Source organism: Glycine max, chromosome 2 (assembly GCF_000004515.6).
Source record: "Glycine max cultivar Williams 82 chromosome 2, Glycine_max_v4.0, whole genome shotgun sequence".
In the NCBI taxonomy this organism is placed as follows: domain Eukaryota; kingdom Viridiplantae; phylum Streptophyta; class Magnoliopsida; order Fabales; family Fabaceae; genus Glycine; species Glycine max.
The window spans coordinates 47,807,137-47,834,408 of record NC_016089.4 but is presented as its reverse complement, the minus strand read 5'-3'; the positions used below and the strand labels follow the sequence as shown (position 1 = coordinate 47,834,408).

The following is a 27,272-nucleotide window of genomic DNA, read 5'->3' as shown; positions in this document are numbered from 1 at the left end:
TTTAGTTTATTTTTTTTAATGAAAATATCCTTCATGGAAATGCATTTCCATCGATTTTGAAATAAAAGAAAACCATTTTTCTATTTTGTATTGGGGGTATGCGTGCTAATGTATTTCCGTTTTCTGTTAAGAACTAATATAAAATGAAAACACGTTCTATTTTTTTTTATCGACTCAGAAAAAAAAAACAAAAATGCATTTCCATTCTATATTTTGACAAACAAAATAAAAATGTGTTTTAGTGTAAGTTATTTTTTTTAAAAATCTAACCAAATTAATGGTAATATAAACTATCTTTTTCTAATTGAAAATAAATTAATTACAATACAATTTATCATTTTTTTATAGTAGCCAAATTAAGTATCATATAGATTATTAATTTTAATTGAAATTGAATAAAGTAGAATAACTTGCATATTTGTATCATATTAATTATTATAAAAACTACCTTTTTAATAGCAACTGAATTAATTATGCCACATATTTGTATCATAGTTAATTCAATTACTACTAGAAAGGATAACTTGCATTGTCATTAATTAGTTCAATTTAAAAATAAAACTTCTATTACAATTGATTTGATTAGTCGTCATTAATTGAATTTCAATTAAAAATAACCTAATTTGCTCAATTGAAATTTGGAAGATTAAATTGAACAATTTCAATTTAAAAGGGACCTATCCCTCTTGTATACATCTCAACAAGTATATACAAAGGCATTTTAGAAATTTAATTTAGAATTAATATTCCAATTTTATTTCTAATTCCATGGGTTAATTATTATAGATGTATATTCTAAAATTAATTAATTATAAATATCATGTTAGGAATTTATATAATGTACTAATAGTTAACATTTTAAATATAATAAAACAATTTATATTTTTAAATAATAATTTTTAAAAATTAAAATATTCATAATATTTAGTAAAGAGGTCATTTAGAATCCGTTAAAAATGATTCTTAATGAAGTATATGAAAAAATGAGGTGCACAAAAATCATTACTCTATTTTTAATTATCACACCATCTTAATTATATTTTAATTGAATATGAACTCTCATACTTAGTTTTTTAAATTTAATTTATTATAGTTTTCTTTTTAAAAAAAAAAAAAATCCTACATGTCATTGGTTTGAGACTCAAACCTCTTAAGTAATGTATCGACTACAAGCCTTGACCTGAAAAAAATTAATTTAGAAGAAAAATTCATTAAAAATAATCAATTAAATTCTTCAACCAAAATTAATAGTCAATAAAAATGGGTGAATAATTCACAATAATGATTACGGTTAATATCAACTCATTAAAACCAATCAATCACTATCAGAGAGTGTTTTATGAAACAATGCACTATGATCAGAAGAAATTTATGAATGTGTTGTATGGAAATTTTCTTTTCCTGATAATTACAAAATTGAACTACAACATTCAAATCTTTTGTGTGAAAAGAACAATAATTAACTTTCTGATAAAAGTGGATGTATATGTATCTCTCTGGTCACGACGACTTTCTGATAGCAAAGCTAGTGGTGAAGTTAGCAAAGTTGAAGTCCCCAAACCCAAAGAGAATGTTGGAAGTAGTTCTGAACCAAAATTTTGTGGTGAATGCTATTATTACTAGGTTGTATTAACTGGGAGAGGGTGAGCAACACCCCTTTTAACCCCCTTTTAATATGTAAAAGTTTTGTTCACAACGCTCTTGGAAAGATGTTAGATTGAATATGTACAATGAGCTTAACTTTTAAAAAAATGAAGAAAAAAAATAGTTGAACCAAAATGTTCCGATGTATCATCCACCGATGTAGTGCACATAAATAAAAAACATTTTGAAATAAAATAGTTGAATTACAATCTTTAGGTGCAAGATGTATACTTGATGAACATGTTAAACATCTTGTTAGATGCTTTTGACCCTTGGTTTATAAGGGAACAGCTATTATTTTTCTAAGTTGAAAGTTGTGTTTTAACTTTTAAGTATTCGCTTAGGGGTATATTAAAAAAAAAGTATTCGCTCAGGGTCAATATTCCTTAATAAACATTACCATTTCCATACTCCTCTTGCTCTCCTTGAACCTTCCAATGGCTAAACAAACACTATGAAAAAATAGTTAATAATTTAATTATGATTAAATTAGTGTTTTGGTCCTCTAATTTAATTTCCATATTCAGGGTATGTTTGAGTATCAGCGGCTGGCCTCCAAAATGCATTTTGCAAACAGATCAAAGGCGTGCACCGTCGCAAATTGGACGAGAATCCAAACATGCACTCAATTGTTGTCCAACATTAAACACATTTTATTGCATTCACTTATAGCTCCAACACCGGCACAAAAAATACGTTAAATAATATAATGAGGTTACTTGTGACGGAAAAGGATTGAACCCCAATAATAAATGACCACTGAGACTTGCACTTGTAGCCAAAAACGGAAATGAGAATATTATCTAGTGTACTTACTTTCACGAGCAAATGAAGATATATCATCCCTTCATAATCATTTGTATTCAATTGACAAAATTGTCAAAAAAAATTATCATCATACTTTGGTGATAAAATGTAACCTTGTATGAAGAATAAATGCATACATTCACGACAAAATTGGATTTCAAAGTAGCAAGAAAAACATCATTAAAAAAATTATGAGAAGAATAGTAAGCTAAAATATGCTACAGGCGGTTCCGACTGGGAAGCAAGCAGTCAAATGTAACCATGTGTGATATCACAGACTCCTTGTGTGAAGTTTGTAGTCTAGGCTTAGCCAAATCTATTATATCCTCGCGCAAGCTGTTCATAATATCACTGATTTAGCAATCTCAACATTCATAAAAATCACATTTCTTTCATGTGCTTAAACAGTAATATAAATCCATTAAACAGAAAGTAACTACCCAACAATTATATCTGAGAATTGAGAGAGAAGAGTGCAACTAACCGTTCCCACTCTCCGGTAGCTTCTGCATGCCACTTGACAGAGTGATACAGGCGATCCAGGCTATAGAGTGCCAGTCCAAACATATATTCTGCATCTCTCTCCTGTAGATGACATGTAACACATTATTTCATCCTTGCTCTATCCATCCATCTCATTCAAATCAACAAAAAGGAAAGCTTCTTACCAACCCTTGATCAACATAATTTTGGTACTGCATAATCCTTTTCTTAACCTCTATAACAAGTAGCCTCCTCTGAATCCGAGCAACTCTACCTCTTCCCTCAGCTTTGGTATCCTAATGTACACAGATTTATTTTTTTATCAATGTAAGTAGTGGATAACAGAATTTTTAAGAGAGATTAAGAAGGCAGTACTGATACAAGTTGACAAATTTGTCCATTTGGGTCCAAAAATAATGAGCCTTGAAATAGTTACCTCAAAATATTCACCTTGGTAATCCGCGTAATAAAAGTTTGCACTAAAGGATAACACAATTTACCAAGGTAAAACTCCAATTCTAATTGGAGAATAGCACAAACAACATGCATTGAGAACAGAAAATAGGTAAATTCATGATACTGTGTAGCATCCACCAATCAATATGAGGCAAATAACAAAATTTTATACAAAAAAATGAGGGCAGTCAAGTATATAACATTAGTGGACAAAGAAATAAAGGATGAAATTGAGCAGACTTGGTATCAAAAAACATCTTTTTCGACCTAATCAAGCACTTGTTAAGACATAAGTAACTAGAAACAGGTAATGTAATATTTAGTCCACTATAACATATAAACAAATTTTAACAGTATCCGTACACATTCACTAAAAAAATTAGCCAAGAGTGAAAGGTAGAAGAGATTAAGATTTAGCAATATACCAAGTGATATACATACTGTAACTTGCAAGCATATTTCCCCCCTCCCATCAATCTTGTCACCAATATTCACTTAATCACTTCATGGAGTAGAGTGTCACTCCAAACAAGATCCACACTCCAACTCAGTTGATATAATTTTTCTTAAGAGTTCAGACTATAGTATGATATTTGGAGTCCTATATTCTTTAAGCTCATCATTTTGTGCAAACCAAACAAGGGAAATTACCTGTTTGAACCATCCACGTACTAACATCATGAGTAAAAGAGAGAGAAAAAATGCAGGTAAAGCAGTCAGAACTGCAAAGTTGATTTCATTTGCCCGTAGAATCTGGTTCAGCTCTAGCATTGCCCTGACCAAAATATAATGTTGAGGAATTAAAACAATGTGAAATATTCACTTAAATTTTCAGATTAAAAAAACTCACGTCTCAGTGTCCAGCTTGAGCTTCTGAACCTGGAATAGTGAATAAAAAGTTACATTAAAACTACTAAACCAGATGTTACACATAAGATATAACATGTGAATTACATTACCTGAATAAGTATAGCCCGAACCAGCTCTCCATTGAGAAGGTTTTGGATAGGATGCATGAGTTCCTTCTCATACCTACATTTATACTTGAAAAAATTAGATCTTAACACTTGTGATAAACACTAATATTACAAGAAATGAAATGATCTTATGAATTTTACTAATAAAGATTCTAAATTCAATATTTCTTGGTATTAGAAAATGATAAGCAGCTAAGCACCTGGGGAACCCTCCCTTAAAAGCTAGCCATCAAGGATGGAAAGCCAAGCCCCATGTGTACTACACCAAGCATCCTATACTACTCAATGTGAGACTTAGGCACCACATTATACCCAGGTCCCTAACTTAGCACTGCCCTTGAGAGCCGAAATCCCCATAGGTAGCCCTTCTCAAGACATCGACAGCCAGCTTTGATACCAACTGATAAGCACCCAAGCACTAGGAGAACCCTCTTAAAGCGGGGGGTGGGAACCAAACCACTTCTCCACCAAGCATCCAAACTACTCGATGTGGGACATAGGCACCCCATAATACCCAAGTCCCTATTAGATAATTTAGAGAGAACTAGTATATATAAAAATCACTTTCTGTATGTTATTGTCCTTTTGTTCCATCAAAATCCAATTTTTAATTCTGTAAAGTTTTGAATATTGTCAATCGATGTAAATTGAAAATATTTTATATGAATATCCAGGTAAGGAATTTAGATTATTCTAACATGGACATCCAATATCAGAAGGGCAACTTAAAAAGTGAACCCATTATCTTAATATTATTTGCCTATAAATGCTCACATATTTCCAACCCCAAAAGATACTGCTAGTTAAACTGGAATAGTTAACCCACAACATAAGCCAGAAACCCCTTAGTCAAAAGATATGGCAGTACAATCATTTAATGTCAATATCAAAACAATGGCTTTCTATTAAAATTAACATATCTTCATAATGAAACATCAAAGCAAGAAGAATAGCTAGAAACTCTATAGAGCAGTGCCTTCATTCCCTAGAAAGTCATTGGCATGGAGAACTATTTTAGTACTAAATCCAGAAAACAACCAAGCTACTACCAACATATAATGAACCCTATAGGTATAATATCATGGAAAATGGCTCACAGACAAATCCATGTATCTATTTCAAATTCAATTCCACAAGTATCTTACTACCGTTAGACAAGTATAACTAGAGGTGGTTCTAAAGTGAAATATCCAAACTCACCTATCCATGACTATCTCCATCATTTCCTGATCCGAAGCATTCACTGGGAACTTCTGACCCTTTGTCTGCTCACTGAAAGCCAACAACATTCTGTACAGAAATTTTTAGAAAAAGTTACAATAAAAGCAATATCCAATTATTCATGCAACTAGCATGCCTTTCAATTTCAAGTAGATGACTATTACCAGTCAAACTATCAACAGGATTATACTTCTACTTATGATATTAACATATGCTAGAAAACATTGTAAAAGATCATAATAGCTAGCCAGACTACACTGAATCAACAGGATTAGAAAAATTAACATCCTGCATTTACTGCACAACTTCCATTAGTTGATTTTTTGTGTTTCTTTTCAAATTAAATCTTCTACGTATAGAATCAGCTTCAATTCAAGCCATGGAAGAGAGTCAACACAACTCATTAAAATTTTCAAGTCCCAAAAGTTTCACAAGCAATTATTAAGGTGCCTAATTAACAGCATATGTTGCAAAACTGTAAATAGTTATGTTAAATTAAACATTTTGTAATGATAAAAAAAATTAAACATTCTGAGCATCAAGGTTATATACAGGTTTAGTATTTAAAAATAACAAAAGGCGGACAACATATTTAAAAACCAATAACCTGTGTAGTGAGTTGGAAGTTAACTGCACCTCTTCAACGTCCATAATACCTTGATGCCTCTTCTTAAATGTGTCAAAAAGTTCATCCCTAATGGAAAAAATCTGAAAATTGATTGCATCAGAATATATACAAAATTAGAATCATAACGTGGGACAAAGTGACATGCAAGAGGACTCCAATCTCAATAGTATATAAGATTTTTACGATTATTATGTAATTTTTATAGAGATTACTTTAAAGGGTTTTATTTGGTTTCAACCTTATATACATATTACATAGTGTGCTTTAGATCAGCTTCTAGACAATATTAAACCTTATTTCATGCTTCCATCCTACATCAATTTGTAAAACTCATTCAGTTTGGTTCACTTTTAACAGATTTAAATATGTGAATGAAGAGTGAGAAGATAGAAGAAAATAAAATTTGTTCATTGCTCATGGAGAACAGACTTTTAGGTAGAGTACACAGTTAATTTTAATTATAATAGATCGAGATTTAAGGGAAATGAGGTTAAGAAAATTGAATAATGTTGACCACACCTATCTCATAAGGATATGTTAAGTTGATTTCTCCTATATTGAGGAGGAAAAAAAAGAAAAAAGAATGAAACCATGGTAAATTATCTAGAAGAAATGTACCGGTTCCTCTACGTGATTCCTAAAAAAGCTATATGTTGAGTTCCTAGCTTCCTGAACCCAATTATCAAGATCAGAACTCCCCACCAATCTACTATGCCGCAAGAGCCAAATGGAGCATACTGACAAACCAACTGCACCACATGTATAGCGGATCCAATATTGAGTTATTTTCCTTGGCTTTCTATGTTTGATGACCTGAAACATATTACAACCATAAAATTGAAATTTAAAATGTTATCGATGTCACTTAACAAACCAACCAACATAAACCGGACAACTAGAAACAAATCTGTATTATTAAAACAAGTTGATTAATTGTTCAATTTCAGAACCTCCATCCATAAATGACTAAATCTAATATAGGTGGTCAAAAAATAGAAGCCCGAGTTATTGATTCCAGTCAGGATAATTTTGTCCACTTCTAATAGGCATTGACAAAGTCCCAGAGATTGCCAGGAGATAGAGAAGAACATAAGAGGTTTCTAGTAGTGACTTTTTTTTAGCATAGGCATCTAGTAGTGTTTAACATATAATAAGGTGTATTATAAAGTCAGGCTAAGTGTTGTCTAATTGTAGGGTCTACTATTCTGTTTCTACTGTTTTGGGAATTTCAGATCACCAATCAAAGCCGGAGGGGGGCACAGGACAAAGTAACAAGAGAAATTTAGGTAAGCAATTAATTTTGGCCAGCCACATTTTTGTTAGTAAGTTTTAAGAAATAAAAAAAGTGATGGGTTCATGAATGCTGAACAGTAAGGCACAGAAAAAATGCTACATTGCTTCTCACCAAAAATTAAAACAAAATGCTAAATTGCTAATACTAATAGAGTGAGCTGCCAGAAATTGAAGGATTAAATTATGAAGATTGGATTCAGATTGGTTTTTATTTTTTTCCCACAAGAGTGAAAGTTATAAAAATGAAGTAATTTATGTCACTGGAAATGGTGTTTCAATATGTATTATTCCTGTCTTTAATACTAAATGGACATCCATACTAAGTGATATTATGAATTTTAGACCATATGCATATAGGTAAAAATTTAGACAGCCACAGCCTCCAAAAGTTAATGAGATAACATAAGATAGAAGCTCTTACAAGAAAAGATATATATGAATCCAACTTGTTTAAATTTTGATAAACTGAATTGATAGCATCTCTTATTTCACAGTCTGTCCACTGAGATCCCTCCTGATTTATTTCTGGCACCTTCTCAAACAGCAGAGGGGTTGAATAGCTCCCATCAACAGAAGAATCACTCTGAATAAATAGAAAAGGTCAATTCTAGAAGCAATATTTATCTGCAAACATGCTTCTGTTTTGCTTTGGCAAATCATGGATCATAGAGATAAGGGGTAAGAGTATACATAAGTGAAAGCAGAGGCGAAAAAGGCAAAAACAAAAAACTTTATTTATATAAACCTGACGCATTGCATGTAGATGTCCAATTGAAGCTTCTAATGTTGAAAACAAAACACTAATTGTAACCAACAACGAGGGCAGCTTAGTCTCTGGATCTTCCACTAAATCCTCTCCAATTTTATCAACTTCCATATAAACCTGAGTATGAAGTTTCAAATTTGAAATAATATCAGAAAATTGATGTCATATTGGCACTTAATAAAGTTAAGTTGAATAGAAATTCTTCCATATTTATAATTTTCTATTTCTACAGGTGAGTTCATAAGTGTACATTACATCTATTCACCATGAATATTTGTCTACGCTGAATCATGTGATATGCCAGAATAACTCGAACCCCACATCTATATGTAAACAATTTAGCTTAAATTCTATGCTGACTGAACTATCCTGTTAAACCTATCCTCATAATCCCTCAGAAGGCCCATTAGAGGAATTCCCTAAAGACATCAATAACAGTGCCACAGCATGAAAAAAAGGGGGGGAAGTACCCAAGAGCAAAACTAGGTCAACTGGGTGAAAAGCAGAAGCTTCTAAGAAAACATGCAAGATACAACACCACCTTCATAATCATTTGGTCATTCCAAATTTTCTCTTCTACATATATGAAGATTAATAACATCAATGTAACAGAATCATACAATAACAAAGTATTATTAACTATTAAGTAAGCTTGACAACAAGAGACAAGCAAATTATACTCATTCTAATTATGAAAGAGTTTTGTGATTCAAACACAAGGAACAAAGCAAACCTGAGCCAAAAATGTGGCGAGCGAATATCTTAAGCTACTCAAAAAGCCTACTCTCTCGTCGATATAATCAGATGCAGATTGGCTCAGATTCTGTGTGGACGAACCCTGAGCAGTGAGTCCACGCAACAATTTAACTGTTTCATCAATAAAAGCTCTTGGACCCCTCTCAAATATCATGAAACGTGCCTTCTCGGAATCTGACCTCTGAATGATAAACAAATAAGCAGTATAACTATTTCCCTAACAGACATAGTGTGAATGTGAACTACCTGTTTGGATTATTTTTTTTTCATAAATACTTAAAAGAGAAGAAATAAGAAGCAAAAACGAAACAAGTTTCTCCATGAGCTTAAATTAGCTTCTGCATAAGCTACTTTATAAAAGCTTTCTCATATTATTAGCTTCTCCAAGAAGCTTATTTTTAACTAACGCATAAGCTTATTTCGATTTTTCTTCTTATTTTCTTTCTTCTCCTGTAAGTGCTTATAGAGAAGGTTATCCAAACAGACTCATATATACAGATAACAAAAACAAAACAGAACCTTAGCTCTGGACTGCCAAAACTGCAGATTCTTTTGGACGCTATGCAAATTTATCAAAACACGCTCTAATATATCCTCCAAAACATCATGCACTCTAGATCTCTTGGTCATGAACCTGCAAGGGAACACAACACAAGACCTCACTCAAAAACCCTAATAGTCATTCATTCGTTCAATGTAGCAATAGAAACAGAGCTGAGAATCAAATCACAAATGATATTCAAACACGAACATTGAATTTGAGGAAGTGAAAGCGAGAATGAACTTACAAGGGAGCGTCGAGTGAAGAGGAAGGTAGCGGAAGAGGGAGACATTCCCGACGCTGCGTTGATCTGAAGCGGAGAACGAAGGTGGACAAGAAATTTGTGGAGAAGTAGGGATAGAGAGCGTGGATTCGGTTTCCGAGATAGTGAGAGTAAAATTGTGAAAGGAATGTTCTGTTCTCAACGGATTCAGTTTCCGATGGTGGAACCGCCATGACAAACGGTGCTCCTCCAAGCTTCGCGCTGCCAAGAGTCAGAGAAACTTTTTGAACGCCGATTGATCGTGTTCTTTCTAGTTTCTAGTTTTTTTTTTAAAATTAAAATTGTTTTCTTTTAATTCTTCTTTATCCATGAGATTTTATGTAATAAAAAAATATTTAAATGTGTGAAGATGCAAATGGAAAAAAAAATATAGAAACCAAAATAATAACAATAAAAATCATACTTACAATGCCCACAAACATGTAATAGTATATATATATATAATTTCTTTTTAATAAATCAATCCTTAATTATAGTGCAAGTATTTTTAGTTTGATCTCTCATTATGATAGCCATCTAATGCATTATTGAATTTAAAAAACTAAAAATATAAATTACTAAAAACAATATATATATTTAAACCTGATTAATTTTTACGTATAAAAATCAAATTAAAAATTCACAACCCATATATATAAAACTAAAATTATATATTTAATCAAAAGTTTTGTTTCATATATATAATAAAGAATCAAACTCTTTTCAACATATTTAAAAACTTAATTATCTACTCTTAATTCAAGACTTATGGTATAATGGATTGTTTGTTGTGACATAACTCGCCATCTTCAGTTAGCACCTCACCAACTCCTTTGCCCTCCCTCTCCTCCCCCACCCCTAGTGTCTTCTCTCTTAAAAATTAAAGACTATTCTCACAAGTTTACAACTATAGTCAGAATAGAGAGGTCCTTAGCCATATATTCCATAAAGGAACATGACTTAAATCATAGCATCATTGTAGGAAAATAAAAATTCACCAAAAGAAAATTGGTAGAAAAAGGAAATTAGTTTGATCGTCAAAGGCAACTTCTAAAGCATATTTAGAGACTAAAACTTGTAAGCATCTAAAGAGTTGTTTCATTCACCTCAGCTTAAATAGTGTATTGCAATTTCTTTTCTCCTTCTCATGTTATGCAATGTGCGAATCACGGGATAAATAAAGTCTCATCATCCTATGCCTACTCACGTTAATTTTGACATAGTTGTTAGTTTTAATTTTGATGTTTAATAGTGACTCGAATAAGGAATTGTAATTTATTAAATACTTATGAATTTTAGTAATAACTTGCTCATATCCATTAACTATAGTTTGTTACTTTTAAGTTAATTGAGTCTTAGGAATACCTAAACTCACCGATGAATCCAACTCAACTATTATCATAATCAGCAATTTCAAATTTGAATTTGTAGGATGCACTTTATGTTTTTTCTGCACTTTCTAATAGGCACAAGTCACTTTGTCGCATAGTTAATAGAGTAAGAGCATTTACATGTAAGCGGAAACCATTGCATTCTACCCCAACATTTTGGGGTTAGTGTTATAATACAACACGGAGAAAATTGCTGGAGAGAATCTAATCAAATCCCAGATTCCAACATAGACTATCCATTTTGGCCTTTACAAGTCCCACGTCGATTAGAATATTCGACAACGAAGCCTTTATAAAGCTTCTGACAGACACTAGAGCATGTCGAGTTGAGTAACATCAGCTTGTGACCCAAGTGGGGACACCGAGGTATTGGGACAAGTCTCTGGCTTAGCCAGGTTGGGTTGGTGGCTGCACCATGCTGCCTGCCCGCTCCAAGTTCAGAGTTGAACTATGAGAACTGAGTGAAGACACAGGTCTCCTCCTTCCTAGACAAGGGGATACTGCGTGAGGCTGGCTTCACAGAGCAGCGATCACCCCTGGCTCTTCACAGTGGAGGGATTACAGGCTGCCTGCACTGTCAGCCCATATAACCTGATGAGCCTTGCTCTTGAACCTTTACTTTTTTTTTTTTTTACCTTACATACACTTTCGAATTTATGTTTCACTTCTTCCTTGAAATTTCCTTCATATGTGAGTTGTTGCAGCTGGCAAAAATAAAAACAATAGTTACATTAATTTCCCAAATGCTATTATTATTGATAAGAAAAAAAAAAAGGTCAGTCCCATTTGTTCTACAACCTCTTTCATTGATCCTTCAGTTGTCTTGTGCACCATACCCATAAGAACCCGGTTGACAAGGCTTATGAGATATCTTAAAACTTGTTAATGAGTTTGTTATTTATGAAAATGTGTCTCATTAATCAATATATATATATATATATATATATATATATATATATATATAATCAACAATATCATTGACTGAAGTTGAAGTAAGAAAGTTGGAATCCAACATTTTAATATCAATTCATTTAGCCTAAATTAAGGATAGTATATTGATCAATGCCGGTTTTCTACCTGGAACATTTTGCTTAACTTCTTTAATTAGGTTCTAACAATTTTTAGGCTTTCATTGCTTAATTTTAGTGTGTTTCTCAACTTGATTCGATACATCAGAATCATCTTCCAGCAGTTTCCAGGTTCACAACTAGAGAGATTCCAAAGTATGTGGCATTGCTGATTAATTACTTATAGTTCATTCAAATGGATTGGTCCCAACCCTACCTAAATTTGGTTTACTCTATTTTAATATTTCTATGATTCAAGTTTAGATCTATTATCTGTCACAAATCTATTTTTTAGGTCTGCACTACCTTTTTATAAATAAGCTTATATGATTTATTTGTCCATTTAAAAATATTTAAAAAGTGTAAGAAATACTTTTTTCTTTGACAAATAAAAATATTTTCGTTAAAAATAATAAGATATTTTTTCTACACATTTTTACTTATTTTTAACAGTTTCATCATTTCTTTCATCATTCAAGTTTGATTAATTTTAGATTAGTTGATTAGGAATTTAAAAACATAATTTATGAAAATATTTTTTATACATAATTATCGATTTGTGATAAGTCACTAAAGTGTAGATATTATTGTTAATGTTATTGATTAATATTATTAATTGATAATAAAAACTATTTTTTTAAAATAAATTACTAGAATTAAAAAAAAATATTAAAAAAATTTAAAAGAGACACTAAATACTTCTCTTCCCCTAGTTTTCAATAAAAATAATTTAGACAAACATATAAAAATCATAATCTGATTCAATCATTATTGAAAATTCAATGTATAAATACTAGTATTACTCTCTAACGATTACTTATCTTATATCAATAATTAAAATTATTTGTTTTATTCTCTAAATTAAATTTTAAAAAAATCGTGGTCCAAAATTATCAGTAATTGTTTTGGATGATGATGATTATTATCTTCCGTTAGTAGCTTAAAAGAGTTGCATTAAATCTACAATATAATATGGACTAAATCGCTGCACTTCATTTCTAGATATATAGTTTTCTAGCTTGCTCTACCAAGTTCTAAGGCTTTAAAACACTTTTCAATGCTAAAAATCCTAACTATATATACAAATGAGTGATAAGCCACAAGCATGTAAAAATAAGCATAGATAGAAGTAATGAACGTAGAAAAACAACATTAAATAGATAGTGAAAGAGTATTACATCAAGGATTCAGCAGAATTTTTCAACCGAGAGATTTAGCCTTCCATTACAAGAAATGAACTCTCAATACAAGGAAGAATAGAGGTTAAGTGGAAGGAAATGGCTAAGAAGGGTTGAGGATGTCTCCTTCAACCTCTAAAACCCTAATCTCACCCTTCTAACCTAAACTCTTTTTGTGGCTCAATTTTTGTCGTTTCAGCTCTTTCCTTGGCTTTGTTTTTTGACTTTTTCCCTTTAGTTTCCGCCAACTTTAGTGTTTTAAAGGTTACTTGGACGTTTCAACTTATGAATGCTCGCTTAGCGAGAGTAAGTGAATTTTGGCTTAGTGAGCTGGGCGAGCTGGCGGCACGCTGGACGCGTACATCTCTAGCTGATCCTCTACTAGGATTTTCCAACATGCTAAGCGAGTTGTATGCCTCGCTTAGCGGATGTCACTCGCTTAGCGAGACACCACCTACTTGAACATTCTATTCTTTTAGCCTGAGACTGAAGTGGCTTGAACATCAATTCACAAAATTGGGAGTATCCACTATATAAAATCACAATAAAAATGAAAATATGTATAATTCCTACAAAAAGAACCATAAATTGGAGGTAAAGCGCTATTCTTGAGCAAATATTCAATACAAAACTTAGTCATTAATAGCGACTAACAATCAGCAATCCGTATGGGTCAAATCCGTATGGTTTTTTTCCAGAAAAATTCCATTTTTTTTCTTCGCCAATGCTTCAAACAACAACAATACAATGATTCAAACCAACAACAACACCAATGGAAGCAATACAGTGATTCAAACAACCAACAACAAAAACAACGAATCAAACAAAATAGGGAACATAGAATAACTTACCCGGAAGAAGAAGAAGAACAAGTGTGAACCAGAAACCATGAAGAAGAACACGAATCGGGAAGAAGAAGAAGAACCAAGAAGAAGAAGCGTGAACGAATGGAGGAAGAAGAACAAGTCACTGCTTATTTTTATAGTGAAAAGGTGAAAGGACATTTTAACCCTTTCACTTTGGTTGATGAGTGTCCCAACAAAAATACTGGGTGCTCAAAACAATTGTTGTCTTATTATTGTATTCTCGGTTGATTTTTTGTCTTTTGTCAATATACAAATTGGGACAATGGTTTAGATTTGTCCGAACATTGTGAGAAGATGTGAGAGTTTTTTATATATTATAAAATAAGTGAGCAAAAATTATTAAAATAAGATTTGAGCTATAAAATAAAAGATAAATAATAATAATAATAATAATGAGATTTTAGCAAAACTTATATTTTATAGTTATAATGAATTCATAAAAATAATGAAATTTTTAAAAGAAAAAAGTGATTAATTAGATGTGATGCTTTTTTTTACCTTTGAAGTTTTTTGGACAAGAATTGTGAGGTTCAATTCGCAAAATGAGCTCCCCTGTCACAATTTGCCGCATTCCAGCATTCAGATTACAATGCCACCAGAATCAGATCATATTCCTAATCAAAGTCATGAGCAAACTCAATGGGAAAGGAGGGGTTAATGAAATCACTCCAAAATTATTTGTTTTATTCTCTAAATTAAATTTTAAAAAAATCTTGGTCCAAAATTATCAGTAATTGTTTTGGATGATGATGATGATTATCTTCCGTTACTAGCTAGAGTTTACTTTTCTTTCCTTTTTCTCTTTTGATATTTTTTTATATATAAAAGTTATGTCATTGTTTTATTTATCATTTTCAGATCTCTGTTTCTGGTCAAATTCAGTTTGAGCCTCGAAAAACCTATGTCTACATTTATCCATCTTTGTTCTCTCTCTAACGATTTCGCCATTCAACAGCGATCTTTCCGTCTCCATCATCGTCATCAAAGCTCCCATTTTCTAAACCTCAGGTTGGATCTTCTTCTTCTTCGTGTTCCCGTTTTTAATTGTTCATGATTTGAGATCTGAGATCTGCCTTGGTCTCGGTTTTGTTCTGTATCTGGTTGTTCTTCTCCTCCTCAAAGCTCCATTTTTTTTCCTGTTGCTAGCAGTGGCTTCCCCACAGCACAGTAAAGCAAACGGTTAGATGCAGCAACACAAGCACCACTAACGAACCATTGGTTCAGTTCAATATATAACGAACCTGATACTCTTTTCATCTCACACCTACCGACACCACTTCCTGCTTTAGTGCGAAAGCCATTTCAGCACATTAAATGGAGGTTCACGGTGATGATGATCCCGTGGTGATGGTGGTTCCCAACCATTCAGAAGATTCCAACATTGAGATTACTATATCACCAGAATCAGATCATATTCCTAGTCAAAGCCATGAGCAAACTCCAGTTGCTGCCTCACCGCAATTAGATGGAAATGGAGGGGTTAATGAAATCACTCCAGAAGATCTGAGTAAGTTATAATTGAAAACTATATATTACATTGACAAGGGGCTGCATTATACACATCACTTGAGAGTTTGTTTATTTTACATGTTTATTGTTTCTAGTTTTTTTTTACTTACAGACCACTTGAGGTTAATAGCATTTGATTATGTTATTATTTGATCCTATTTTCCTCTGAAAATAATGTTCTTTAAACCATGTACTATCACTGTGTTTCTGCATTGCCCACTGTGATAGTTTCTTAAATTTTAAATTTTTACATGTCGAAGCCAAAACCATATTTATAACAAGCAATATAAACAAATCAATCACAATATAGCATTCTATCATTTGCTGAAGAATAACTTGAGAGTTGAGTAAGCTATAGGTTTTTTTTTTTTACATAAAAATAACTTCTTTTTAATTAAAAAATAATCACTTTTAATTTTTTAGATTTTTGTTTCAGCTTTTCAAAGTAATCAGAAACAAATAAAATATTCAAAATCAAGTAAAAATAAGATTATTTTGAATAAATTTTCATAAAATCAACTGCTTCATTTAGAAAATTTGATTTTATGATTGTAAATAAACATAAATTAGATTCTGTTTTTTTTTCTAAAAAAATAATTACTAGATTATTTTATAAAAAAATCCTTATATTTTACTGGACCATGTTGAAAATTAATTTTCGAACTTAATTAAAGGTGTTTGATGATTCGAATTGAACTCCATAATTCTCCAACTTCCCAGCCAGATTTCAGCAGTAGGGATATCTAGTTAATTCTTACCTGAAAACAGGGTGACTTACAAATTATGAAATTAATAGGATTTCAAAACTAATTGATTGAACCATTTTCCAAGTTCACGAGTTTATCAACTTAATTAAGACACCTGATATAAAGAATTTCTACAGATTATATATGATAATCGAGAAAAAGGTTTTATTTGCAAATAATAGTTAAGATTTATTATATAGCACATGTTATAATGTGAAGTTTGAAAGGATTATTGCAGGTTCTTTAAAAAGAAAAGTGTACGTATATGCACTCCGCGACATGTGGCTAGAAGCACAACCCATTTTCCAAAACAATCCTAACATGTTACGCATTCCGTTGACTGCTAATAGAGACGACACAGCTCTCAATGTAGCAGTGAGTGGCAGGAGCACTACTTTTGTGGAAGGGTTGGTTAGCCTTATGAGCCCAGAAGACCTGATAATACCAAGGATTAGTCCTATGGATACGCACATTGGCGGACCTTGGTTGGTGTGACACTTACACTTCTCATTTTTTAAAACTTATTAAATTTATAAATAAAATTTTATATTTTTATATTTTATTTTATTTATATTTATATAATTGAATCCACTGGGACAGGTTTAAGATGGATGAATCAAATGAATATGAATCTGAATCGAATGAATATGAATCGATGGATGATTCGATGGCTTACAACCATATTGAACGACTGTTTTTTACGACCATAGAAAAAAACACATTTGGTAAGTGTAAAACTAAACAGCCTTATTTATTTTTTATCTAGCTAGTTCTCTTTTACGTATTACCATGTTTTACAAACTGAATTAAATCAATTGAACTTATCAGGTGTAAGCTATATGTTTCAAATTCCAACGTCATTCGATCGGTTTAATTAATTAATTGACCATTAACTCAATAACAAATTTAATTATCAGTTTAGATAATTGAATTATGACGGGCAGGTTTTTGAAATATTGTGATATATGTCATCCTTTAAAAAACCAAGCAGGTCCTAAATTTTCCATTGCTTTCATATTTAAAATTAATTTTTCTAGTGTAGCTTTTGTTAAGTAATTAACGTGAATTATATAATTAAGTTTATTTTTAACAATTATACTTAGCTAGCACAGTAAATGGGAAGTTAATATATAGCATAAAATGAAAAGAGACTAAAAAGTACTACTAGATTCAAATTAATTATCTATATTAAATATTGATAGAAACCCTGATCGGATCAAGATATAAATTTCAAGCTACTTTGTCCTTGGCCCCATGTTATTTAGAACCCATCACCAGCACTCTTAGGCGTTTTTTCAATTTAGTTTAGAGTTATACCTTGCATTGTACACATATGCAATACACCAAACTTCTATCGCTATTTAATATAATAGATTTGTGCAAATAACAGGTCCGGCATTGAAATTATTAGAAAAATATCCAACGCAGTTGGGCCTTGCAGGAGATGATCAACGTAATTGCCAAAATGCATTGAAGATGCTGGCACGAAAGCCTTCAGTAATTCTAAGTAAGATTTCACAAGTTGAATTTTTTTTGCATGTGTGTGTGTGTTGAGCCAACATTTTGATCTTTATATTTGACATCATTTCAATTTTGATTCTTGTTTAAAAAAAAAAAATCTTTATCGATGTCTCAGTGTAATAATGGTTTTAAATGTTATTAAGTTAGTCTAAAAAGACAAATTAATGTTGCCCTGATGATCTTACACTTTTATGTTCTCATGTTGGAATTAAAATATAGAAATGGAAACAAAAAGGAATGCTTGGTATAAGATTAAAAATTTTATTTTATTGTTTTTTCATGTTAAATGTTATGCTTGTGGCTAGACAAAGTAGAGAGGAGAGAAGAGGGGCAAGAGGGTCTGAAATTGCTTGAGCGATTATATTGGGGCGTTAATAAAATGGAGGATTGTACGGTGTGGTTTTCTTTAGTGAAATCAGGAAACCTTGACGCTTTAAAACGCCTTATTGGAAATAATAGTGAAGTGCTCATGACCATAAAGGACAGCGATGGAATGAGCCTACTGCATAAGGCTGCTTTATGTCGCCAACGTAGCATTGTTTCCTATATACAAGGTATGAAGACAAGACTCATCATCAGTATAAAGCAAAAAAATTATATATGTTGACAAAAATTCACATTTATTAATAAAAACATTATTTTAGGTTTCACATCCAGAGAAGATAACCTTGTACTGGGAGGGGTCGACAATAAAGGTAACAACGTTCTACACTTAGCTGCTGCGAAGCAGCAATCTTCGTCACATCTATTAAGAAACGCAAAGGTGGAAATGCAAAATGATCTCGCATGGTTTAAGGTGAATTTTCCTCAAAACTCTTGGTCTCTCTATTTTCTAATTATTTTTAGTTTCTCATTATTTTTATTACTCAAAATTAGTTTTAAATATAAAGTAAAGAAAGGATTAAAAATTAACAAAACAAAAATTCATTTTTAGCAATACAAAATGAAAGACTAAAAAGAGAAAAAAAATAAGGGACTAAAAATGTTCACAAAAAATTAATGAAAAACTAAAAATTATCAAAAAAAATGGAGGGAATAAAAATTAAAATATAAGAAATTGTGGACTAAAAAATGGAGCAATCTTAGTTTAAAAATTACATAAATTTTAGGGTTTTGTTAACAAGACTGATTTTAAGGGGTTAAAACTAGTAAAATTTAATTAAAAATAGAAATCATCATATTATATGTAATATTTGTTCATTATTGTAATATATTTTGAAAATTTTTTTATCAATTGTTTTTAGAATAATGGTTAAACTATATAAATATCTAAAGAACAATGATTTTTTAATACCATATTTTTTTACACTTAATTAACATTCAAGACTTATTTTTATTGCTTTTCTCCTATTACATCATATATCATACTTATGTTTTTATCTCTTTTATCCTTCTCCTACTAAATGTCACTAACATTTTGAGTGTCCAAATAACATTTTTATATTTTAACTAAAATTATTCATTAAAAATTATAATAGAAATGCATTTGTAACTTTTTTTTTAATTAAGAGGCATTTGAAACGTTAAATATGTTGTACTCTAACAATTATTTACTTTGAATATTTTAATATGACTTAAGTATACTTTTGGTTTTGGTCCCCTATTTTTTTAAAAAAAATACTCTTTTTAGCCTCTTAAAGTCGTTAAATATTATTTTTAGTCCCTCAACTTCACTTTTGGAGAATCAATAAAACAACATTTCGCAAATTCGATTCGGAACAAAAAATAAATAAATTTTTAATTGAGGGATCAAAACAAAAAAATAAATAAATTTAAGAGATTAAAAATATATTTAAACTTGTTAAAATTGTATTTCTTAGAAAATAATACTTTCATCCCTATATATAAGATCTTTTCAAATAATTCACACTCTTTAAGAAAAGTGATTAATTTGGTTAATTATATTAAATTTATCAATTAATAAGGTAATACCTCATGCCTTGAACATGTATTGAGTTTATAATGTATGATTTTTTTATGGTTAAATTGTAATTTTAATTCCTTATTTTTAAATTAAGACATTTAGTTTTCTTATTTTTTAAAATTAGCAATTTTGATATTTTCGTCAGTCAACACTTTGATTTGTCATATTGAAGTTGACAGGAACTTATTTAGGTTGTTAACAACTAAATTGAAGTTGATATGGAACTTATGAAGTGAAAAATAAAAAAAATTTATTAGTTAATAGTTATTTTTTTTAGATTATCAAAATTTATAAATTAAAAAATATTGAATATATAAATATTTTAAATTTTATTTTATATTATTTTATATGTTTTTATTTTGAATAATTTAGATATTTTATTTTTATTCTACCAATTTATAATTAAATTTCATAAATATTTAAATTATTTACATAATTTTTTTTGTAATTTGATTTTAATATCCAGATTATTTTTATTCTAATTATTTATGTAAAATTATTTATAGAAAAGACGATAAAATACTTATTTTGTTTAATTAATTATATTAATATTATTTTCTAAATATTTTTAATTTGATGTATATGTGTGCATAGGAAATCGAGAAGAAATTTCATGAATTCAGCTACAACACAATGGTGAACGACAAAGGCAAGACACCAGAGGAGGTATTTTATGATCAACACGAGGATTTATCTGACAAGATTAAAGATGATTCCAAAGAAATAGCCAACTCGGGCATGATTGTGGCAATACTTGTGGCCACGGTAGCATTTGCCGCTGCTCTCACCGTTCCAGGTGAAAAGACCAATGCGTGGTTTGTTGTCTTCATATTCACAAATGCAGTTGCATTATTTGCTTCTTCAGCGTCAATACTCTCTTTCTTGTCAAATTTCACTTCATTGAGATTCGGACAACGCGAATTTGTCAAATCACTACATCCGAGCTTGACTTTTGGGCCCGTGTTACTTTTTATCTCTGTTGTTGCTATGGTTGTGGCTTTTACAGCAGCCTCCTTTTTGATATTTGATCACACCTCCAAGTGGGTTTCTTACGCAGTTGCTTCAATGGGGTTTTTTCCATTACTGCTGTTTATTCTGTTTCAATTCAGGTTTTTCGACGACAGCTTGTGGTCTAGATATTATCGTCTGTCCAAATTTGAAAAATTTGAGTAAGTTATTACAGAGATACAGCTTGTGGTCTAGATATTATTGCCTAGATTGTTGCTTGTCAGCCGGTCAAAAGCTTGTGTTTGAATTTAAGATTATTCTGTATTTTCTATCTTAGTGTTTCCGCTTTAATATGAGACTATACTGCATATTGTATTTTTCGAAAACTAGCCCCATATTGTATTTTCCGATAACTGAATTGAAGCTTTACAATAAGCATCTTGATCAGCACTATAATAAGAAATTATAGGTATCCAAAACTTTGAGATTGATCACTTGCTATTCTGTGTTTTCTAGGACTTATCCATAGTATTAATATAACTTTGATGTATCTGCCATTAAATACCATTAAATATAATTTACACCTGCCACTCCAAATTCTGATTGTAGTGCCTACCATAGGCAATACCTACGTGAGATTAAAGTTTCTCAAATAACAATATGGCTATTTCTAATTGGAAAAATAATCTATATCTCCACTTTTAACCTATAATAATGGTTATAATGAGAGTATTCAATGCCCTAACCCTCCTAATCTTCCTAAACTACTAAGGATCTGTCTAACACTGCTCCTAAAAAATCTACTCTAATTCTCCATAAGAACTTTCTAATGACTGGCCTATATGAGAAATCAAGAATAAACCAACACAGGTTCATCTACATTTCTTCATCATAATCCTCTTCATCTTCATCAATCCTTCCATTTAAGTTAGCTAGTTGAATGGGATCAATGATCATTTTTTCCATCTCAGACAAGGACCATCCAGGGTATTCCTCATGCTTCTCTTCTGACACTGATTTTGCAGATGAACTAGTTGGGACAGAAGTTGGTGTGTCTAAAGAATCCATATTCTCATCTGGGTCCAAATTTAAGTCAAAATTTCGAACAGACACTTCGGCCAGTTCGCTTACTGGAAAACTCTGCTTAACTTCTTCAGGTTCCAGCACATTTTCCATGCTTTCATTACTCTGAGTGTGGTTGTCATTCTGCTTCAAGACATCAGAATCATCTTCACACTTGGCATGTGAACTCATCTCTTGATCTACAGTTCTAATTCCACCGCCAAGACCCCTACCTCTGCCTCTACCCCTTCCTCTGCCACTGCTATGTCCAGGCTCTGGCTGTGCAAATCATGGAGAAAAAAAGAAAATCCATTATTCAGATAATATTTATTATTTAACATCAAGCAAGCAGCTGCCAGGTTCTTTAGTGCTGATTCTATGGTTTTCACCAAAAGTTTTCAGAAAACCAGATAATTGACTCAAGTATTTTTTTTTTTTTTGTATCCAGCAAAAGGTTCACAGTGTGCATGGACAAGAAATAATTACTCACTAAAAGGTTTAATCACACAAGAAAAATTTAAGCTAACCACTGATGAAGTAATTGAATACAGTTGATAAATTACCTTCTTATTTCTCTTGAGCTCCTCATCGCTGTCATTATCATCATCTCCAGCAACTTTCCTAATATAAAATAAACAAAATTTAGCATACAGAAAACTTGTTCCAAGTAACAAGAGTATTAACCAGAGCACAAACCTCCTCTTAGTGACAGCATGGTCATCACCAGTTGCAACAGAACCACCTAAATCAGGAACCTTGCTGACAATATCTTTCAGAAAATCAAAGACATTAAAAGTCTGCACACACTGTTTTCTGCAAAGGCAAGTTTGCAAGTAACTCAGACATTTTAGATACTAGAAGGTGAAGGTAAACACTAGAAACAAACAGCACATGTTCCAAAAGCAAGACCTTCCCAACATTTTCTTCTGCAGATGTCACTTGCATGTCTAATCATGTTTGTGCATGTGATAAATAGAAGGCACAAGATGTAATAACCCCCCACCAAAAGAAAGAAACCTGGGCCCTTGTAACCACCTTGTACAGATTTGACATAGACACAAATTTGAACCAGGAAAATAATAGAAATTTCACTTACAAATGAAAAGCATTCATAGTCTTTGCCCCTCTCCTCAAAGTTATATCATATGTTCGATCACACAAATCTTGCAGAAATAGCTCTAGTGCTTTAGCTGCAACACATAAACACAAATCATCATAAATCAGAGCTAATTCCTAGAAATTCCCAAAAGCACAATAAAAAAGTAAAAAAAAATAATCATTTTTCAAGAGAAGGAGAAAACACCCTATAAATATGCATGAAAGAGAAAGACTACTTACAAACTAGAAGAGGCACGGCCATTGCAATCTTCCCTACATCCTCGTCAGCTTGCATAATTTTCTTAATCCTAGCCTGCCAATAATCAATTCAATAGGATTACACAATCATTACTAAAATGACTAAAACTAAATCATGTTGGATAGAAGAGGATTCGAATTTGGTGCAATTAAGGAAATTCCACTGCAATGAATGAAAAATAAATAAATTTTCAACTAATAGTTGAAACGAAAAAACTGAGTGTCTGTCCTACTCCACCATAAGTAATCTATGATCAAATTCCACTACTCACTCTCGTCCAACAAAAAATAAATAATTAAATAAAAGTATAAAAGATACGTGGGTATTGCGCAAGGCTGTGGAGACAGAAAGGTATATTTCCTATATTCAAGCAATCAAAGATATGCACAATGGGGTCAAAAGTGTAAGAATAAAAGTTGGGCAACAGAAGACCCTTGTGTCTATTTCCCACATGAACAAGGTTTAGGTATGTGCGGAGAAAAGCTATAGAATCTGAATAAAGAAAGTACAACAGATGATGGGTAGTCCCATAGTTAGAGATAGAGAGAGACCAATAAAAACTATATTTATATTTTAATGATTAACCTATTGACATGATTTATAATAAGGACATTGTGGCATTTTTTTATCGATATATTCCACCCCACCTAGTGGGAAAAGAGCTTTTGTTTTTGTTGATGTTGTATTATTCTGTTTGAGCATGTGTGATATGATATCCTCCAGAATTATGGTATGGAAATACTTGGAAGCAGTAGTTTTAACAAAGGAATAAACAATCCCTTCTCAGAAGGTCAAAGAATAACATCCAAAATTTGAAGTAATTTTGCAAACCCTATGGCTTATAAAGAAAATTGCTTAACTTTACATCTATCTAAAGTATCGTTTCTAATATAGCTACAGGACAGGCAGTGGCCAACCTACACCTCAAAAAATACCATTGTTTGGGAGAGACCAAAATCAGGGAATTTTTTAAAAAGAAATATATACAAAATACCAATTTCAGAAAAAGCTAGAAGGGGAATATAATACCCTTCACACCATACCACAGTTACTACACACAACATGCTGTCCTAGCTTTCAATACAAAAAGCATGACCTAAAGCAGTGCCAAACCACAGATAATGTTTTACATTTCAGAATCGGTAATTGATATTCCACAGCCAAACCAAAGCATGCGGATGCTTTAAAAGGACAACAACTATTTCCAAATGAGTATACATAAAAACGAAAAATGAAATTATACCAACAAAATATCCCAGTTAAGACCATACACATAATAAAAAAGATTTAAGATATGCACCAATCACAACTTCAAAACATTCTTTTCCTTTCTGATTAAATATGCTGCACTACATCAAAATTCAACATCAAGCTCTCCCCATTCCTCTTTCTCTTTCAGAAAGAAAACCTATTTCATCCAAAATAACAACATCCTATGGGAATAGTTCTTCAAATAATATTGATTAACATCTAATTCAATACCAAAGTCAGCAAATTCATGGGCAAAAATTATCATAACAACAATTCCAAAGCCTCACATGTTAATACAAAGCACGTTAACCACGTTTACACATTAAAACATAACCAACAGGGATTCCAAAATCTAGAGAAACCCATCTCCCATGTTAGCCAGAAACATCAATTTACACAAGGAAAACAAAAAACAAGAAGCCCAATGACACAAAAAAAATAGCAAACATAAACAACAAACAATGAATAGAATGCAAAACAACAAGGAACAGAATTTTCTACATGAAAAAAGAAAACAAAAGCAACGGGAAAGAGAGAAGTTACCGCAGGGAAACGAGTATCTAGCTTCTTCCTCATGTTGTAAAAAAAAAAAAAAAGGCAAAAACGGCTGGAGAAGAAGGTGAAAACCCAGTTTGGTTTTTATAAAGGGGAAGAAAACAAGATTAACGTTGAAGAAGCAAAGTGGGAAAGTTTTTGTTTTTATTTTTGTTTTGTGGTGTGTTTGAAGTGTGCGTGTGTGTCTTCCCCTCCCTCCCACGAAAGCGCTAATTTAGGAGGCTCCTACGGCACACTTTGTGTTTCAAAACGTTTCACATGATCACCGCTACTTTCTTTTCTTCTCCAAAATCCAAAACCAATTTTCTTCCTCCTCGTAATATGGATGATCAGTTATTCCACTATTTCATTCATACTACTACAAATCTACAGTCATATAATAATATATATTTTTATTTCTTTATCACATTATTTATTGTATTTTATATTTATCTTTCTTTTCTCCTCTTAGTTATCTTTTGTATAATAGAAAAGGAAATTTTGAAGAATTCTTATTTTAGTTATTTTTTTTCATAAATTGTATTAATTAGTCTACTCAGTGACATTTATTATTTTTTATTAGTAAATATAGATGGATGAATAATGGATTTTAATAATGTTATTATTGAGTATGTATTCAAATTTGGGCATTAATTTATTGGTTATTATGTATTTATTTTTTGTATTTACAAATTTTAATTTTTAAAACAATATCAGATATAAAAAAAGTAAAAGAATAAAGGTAGCAATCTACTATTGTCAATTCCTTTATCAGGTGTAATTTTCTGTCGTGTACAAGTTTAATAATATTTCAAAATTATTATATACAATAAATAATATGTCTTTCATAATAATATTTTTATTATTATTATTATGGCTAGTAAAATTTTATGAAAGAATTTATATAATCATTAATTATATATGAAAATACTAGTATTTTATTATAATCAGTTAAAATCAATTTAAAATCTATCTCTAAATAGATGATACATTATCTCTAAAAAATATATCATAAATGTAAAATATAATTTTGATATGTTCAAAAATATTTATTTATTATGTATTTTAATCATAATATAATTTACATGTTTAGAAGTATTTATTTATTATAAATTTTAGTCGTATAAACTAAACATTTATTATGTAGAATGCACATCAAGCTACAACAATTGTATATTTTTTATTTTAATATCAAATCAAATTTAATTATATAATGTAATATAACATCTCATTCAAAAAAAATAAAAAATTCTCCACTATTTCAAATAAGTTCTACATTGTTTTTATTTGTATATTTAATTCTTTAAAATTTTGTACTTTTAATATATTATGTATTATATTCATATTTTTTTTAAATTAAGTTCAAATTTATTTCTAAATACTTTTTCAATAGTAAAAAAATAATATTATTCATAATAATACATTTATTACAATTTAAAAATCTAATTTAAATATTTTAAATATTTATTTATTCCAAATTTCAATAATATATATATTATTAAAGTTTGGAATAAATAAATGATTATTTATGGGAATAAAAATATTTATTTATTTTAAACTTAAATATGTAAAATTGAATAATTATAATTATCTTATATATTACAAACTAAAATACTAACATACAAAAAATTTGGATTTGACTTTTTTTAAGTGAATAAAAATAAAAGAAATAATATGAGTTTGTTTAAACTTAAAGAAATAATTTTAAATTTTTTTATATAAAATATTTAAAAAGATTTATTTTTCCTTAAAAAATAAGAACATTTTTTTAAAAAAATATTTTTTTTATCAATAATTATTAATAATAAAAATTATCTCATTTGATCCTTAAATCACTTTTTAAATTTCAATTTTTTTCTTAATTGCATTAACTTTTCATTACTTTCGTGTTATTATTTTTTATTAATTATATTTAACTTATATTTTTTTATTATTTTAAAATTTTAAGAAAAACACTAAGTGTCTCTCTTCCCTTAATTTTAAATAAAAATAATTTTGACAAACATATAAAAATCATAAACTGCTTCAATCATTATTGAAAACTCACTGTATAAATACTAGTATTATTTGGATGATGATGATCT

General features: G+C 30.6%; 3 protein-coding genes across 6 annotated transcripts; 1 reads left to right on the top strand and 2 right to left on the bottom strand.

The window, feature by feature from the left end:
- Positions 1-2,631: 2,631 nt before the first annotated feature.
- On the bottom strand, positions 2,632-10,140 carry LOC100799669 (protein DGS1, mitochondrial). Of its 2 annotated transcripts, none has more exons than XM_003519455.5 (14): positions 9,820-10,140; positions 9,551-9,665; positions 9,009-9,212; positions 8,255-8,392; positions 7,931-8,092; positions 6,835-7,029; positions 6,196-6,296; positions 5,568-5,657; positions 4,350-4,422; positions 4,241-4,269; positions 4,042-4,165; positions 3,120-3,230; positions 2,936-3,036; positions 2,632-2,787 (listed from the first exon to the last, which is right to left on the bottom strand). In XM_003519455.5, exons 1-14 carry the CDS (start codon positions 10,026-10,028, stop codon positions 2,670-2,672), a joined length of 1,770 nt encoding a protein of 589 aa, XP_003519503.1. In that variant the 5' UTR covers positions 10,029-10,140; the 3' UTR covers positions 2,632-2,669. The 2 variants fall into 2 exon arrangements, with proteins under 2 accessions (XP_003519503.1, XP_006575615.1); XM_006575552.4 differs by having other exon boundaries at positions 3,124-3,230; positions 9,820-10,133.
- A 4,740-nt stretch (positions 10,141-14,880) lies between these two features.
- Positions 14,881-22,148, top strand: LOC100815325 (uncharacterized). Of its 3 annotated transcripts, XM_006575551.4 has the most exons (9): positions 14,881-15,344; positions 15,486-15,843; positions 16,830-17,076; positions 17,192-17,316; positions 17,982-18,098; positions 18,418-18,666; positions 18,757-18,908; positions 20,631-21,205; positions 22,010-22,148. In XM_006575551.4, the coding sequence occupies exons 2-9, from the start codon at positions 15,651-15,653 to the stop codon at positions 22,011-22,013; spliced, it is 1,662 nt and encodes a 553-aa protein (XP_006575614.1). In that variant the 5' UTR covers positions 14,881-15,344; positions 15,486-15,650; the 3' UTR covers positions 22,014-22,148. The 3 variants fall into 3 exon arrangements, with proteins under 3 accessions (XP_006575614.1, XP_003518475.2, XP_014625759.1); XM_003518427.5 differs by lacking the exon at positions 22,010-22,148 and having other exon boundaries at positions 14,883-15,344; positions 15,483-15,843; positions 20,631-21,437; XM_014770273.2 differs by lacking the exons at positions 14,881-15,344; positions 22,010-22,148 and having other exon boundaries at positions 15,728-15,843; positions 16,819-17,076; positions 20,631-21,437.
- LOC100814800 (class 2 transcription repressor NC2 alpha 1) lies at positions 21,659-25,535 on the bottom strand. Its single transcript, XM_003518426.5, has 6 exons — positions 25,198-25,535; positions 23,385-23,457; positions 23,143-23,236; positions 22,743-22,859; positions 22,610-22,667; positions 21,659-22,325 (listed from the first exon to the last, which is right to left on the bottom strand). The coding sequence occupies exons 1-6, from the start codon at positions 25,228-25,230 to the stop codon at positions 21,861-21,863; spliced, it is 840 nt and encodes a 279-aa protein (XP_003518474.1). The 5' UTR covers positions 25,231-25,535; the 3' UTR covers positions 21,659-21,860.
- Between the last annotated feature and the right edge of the window lie 1,737 nt (positions 25,536-27,272).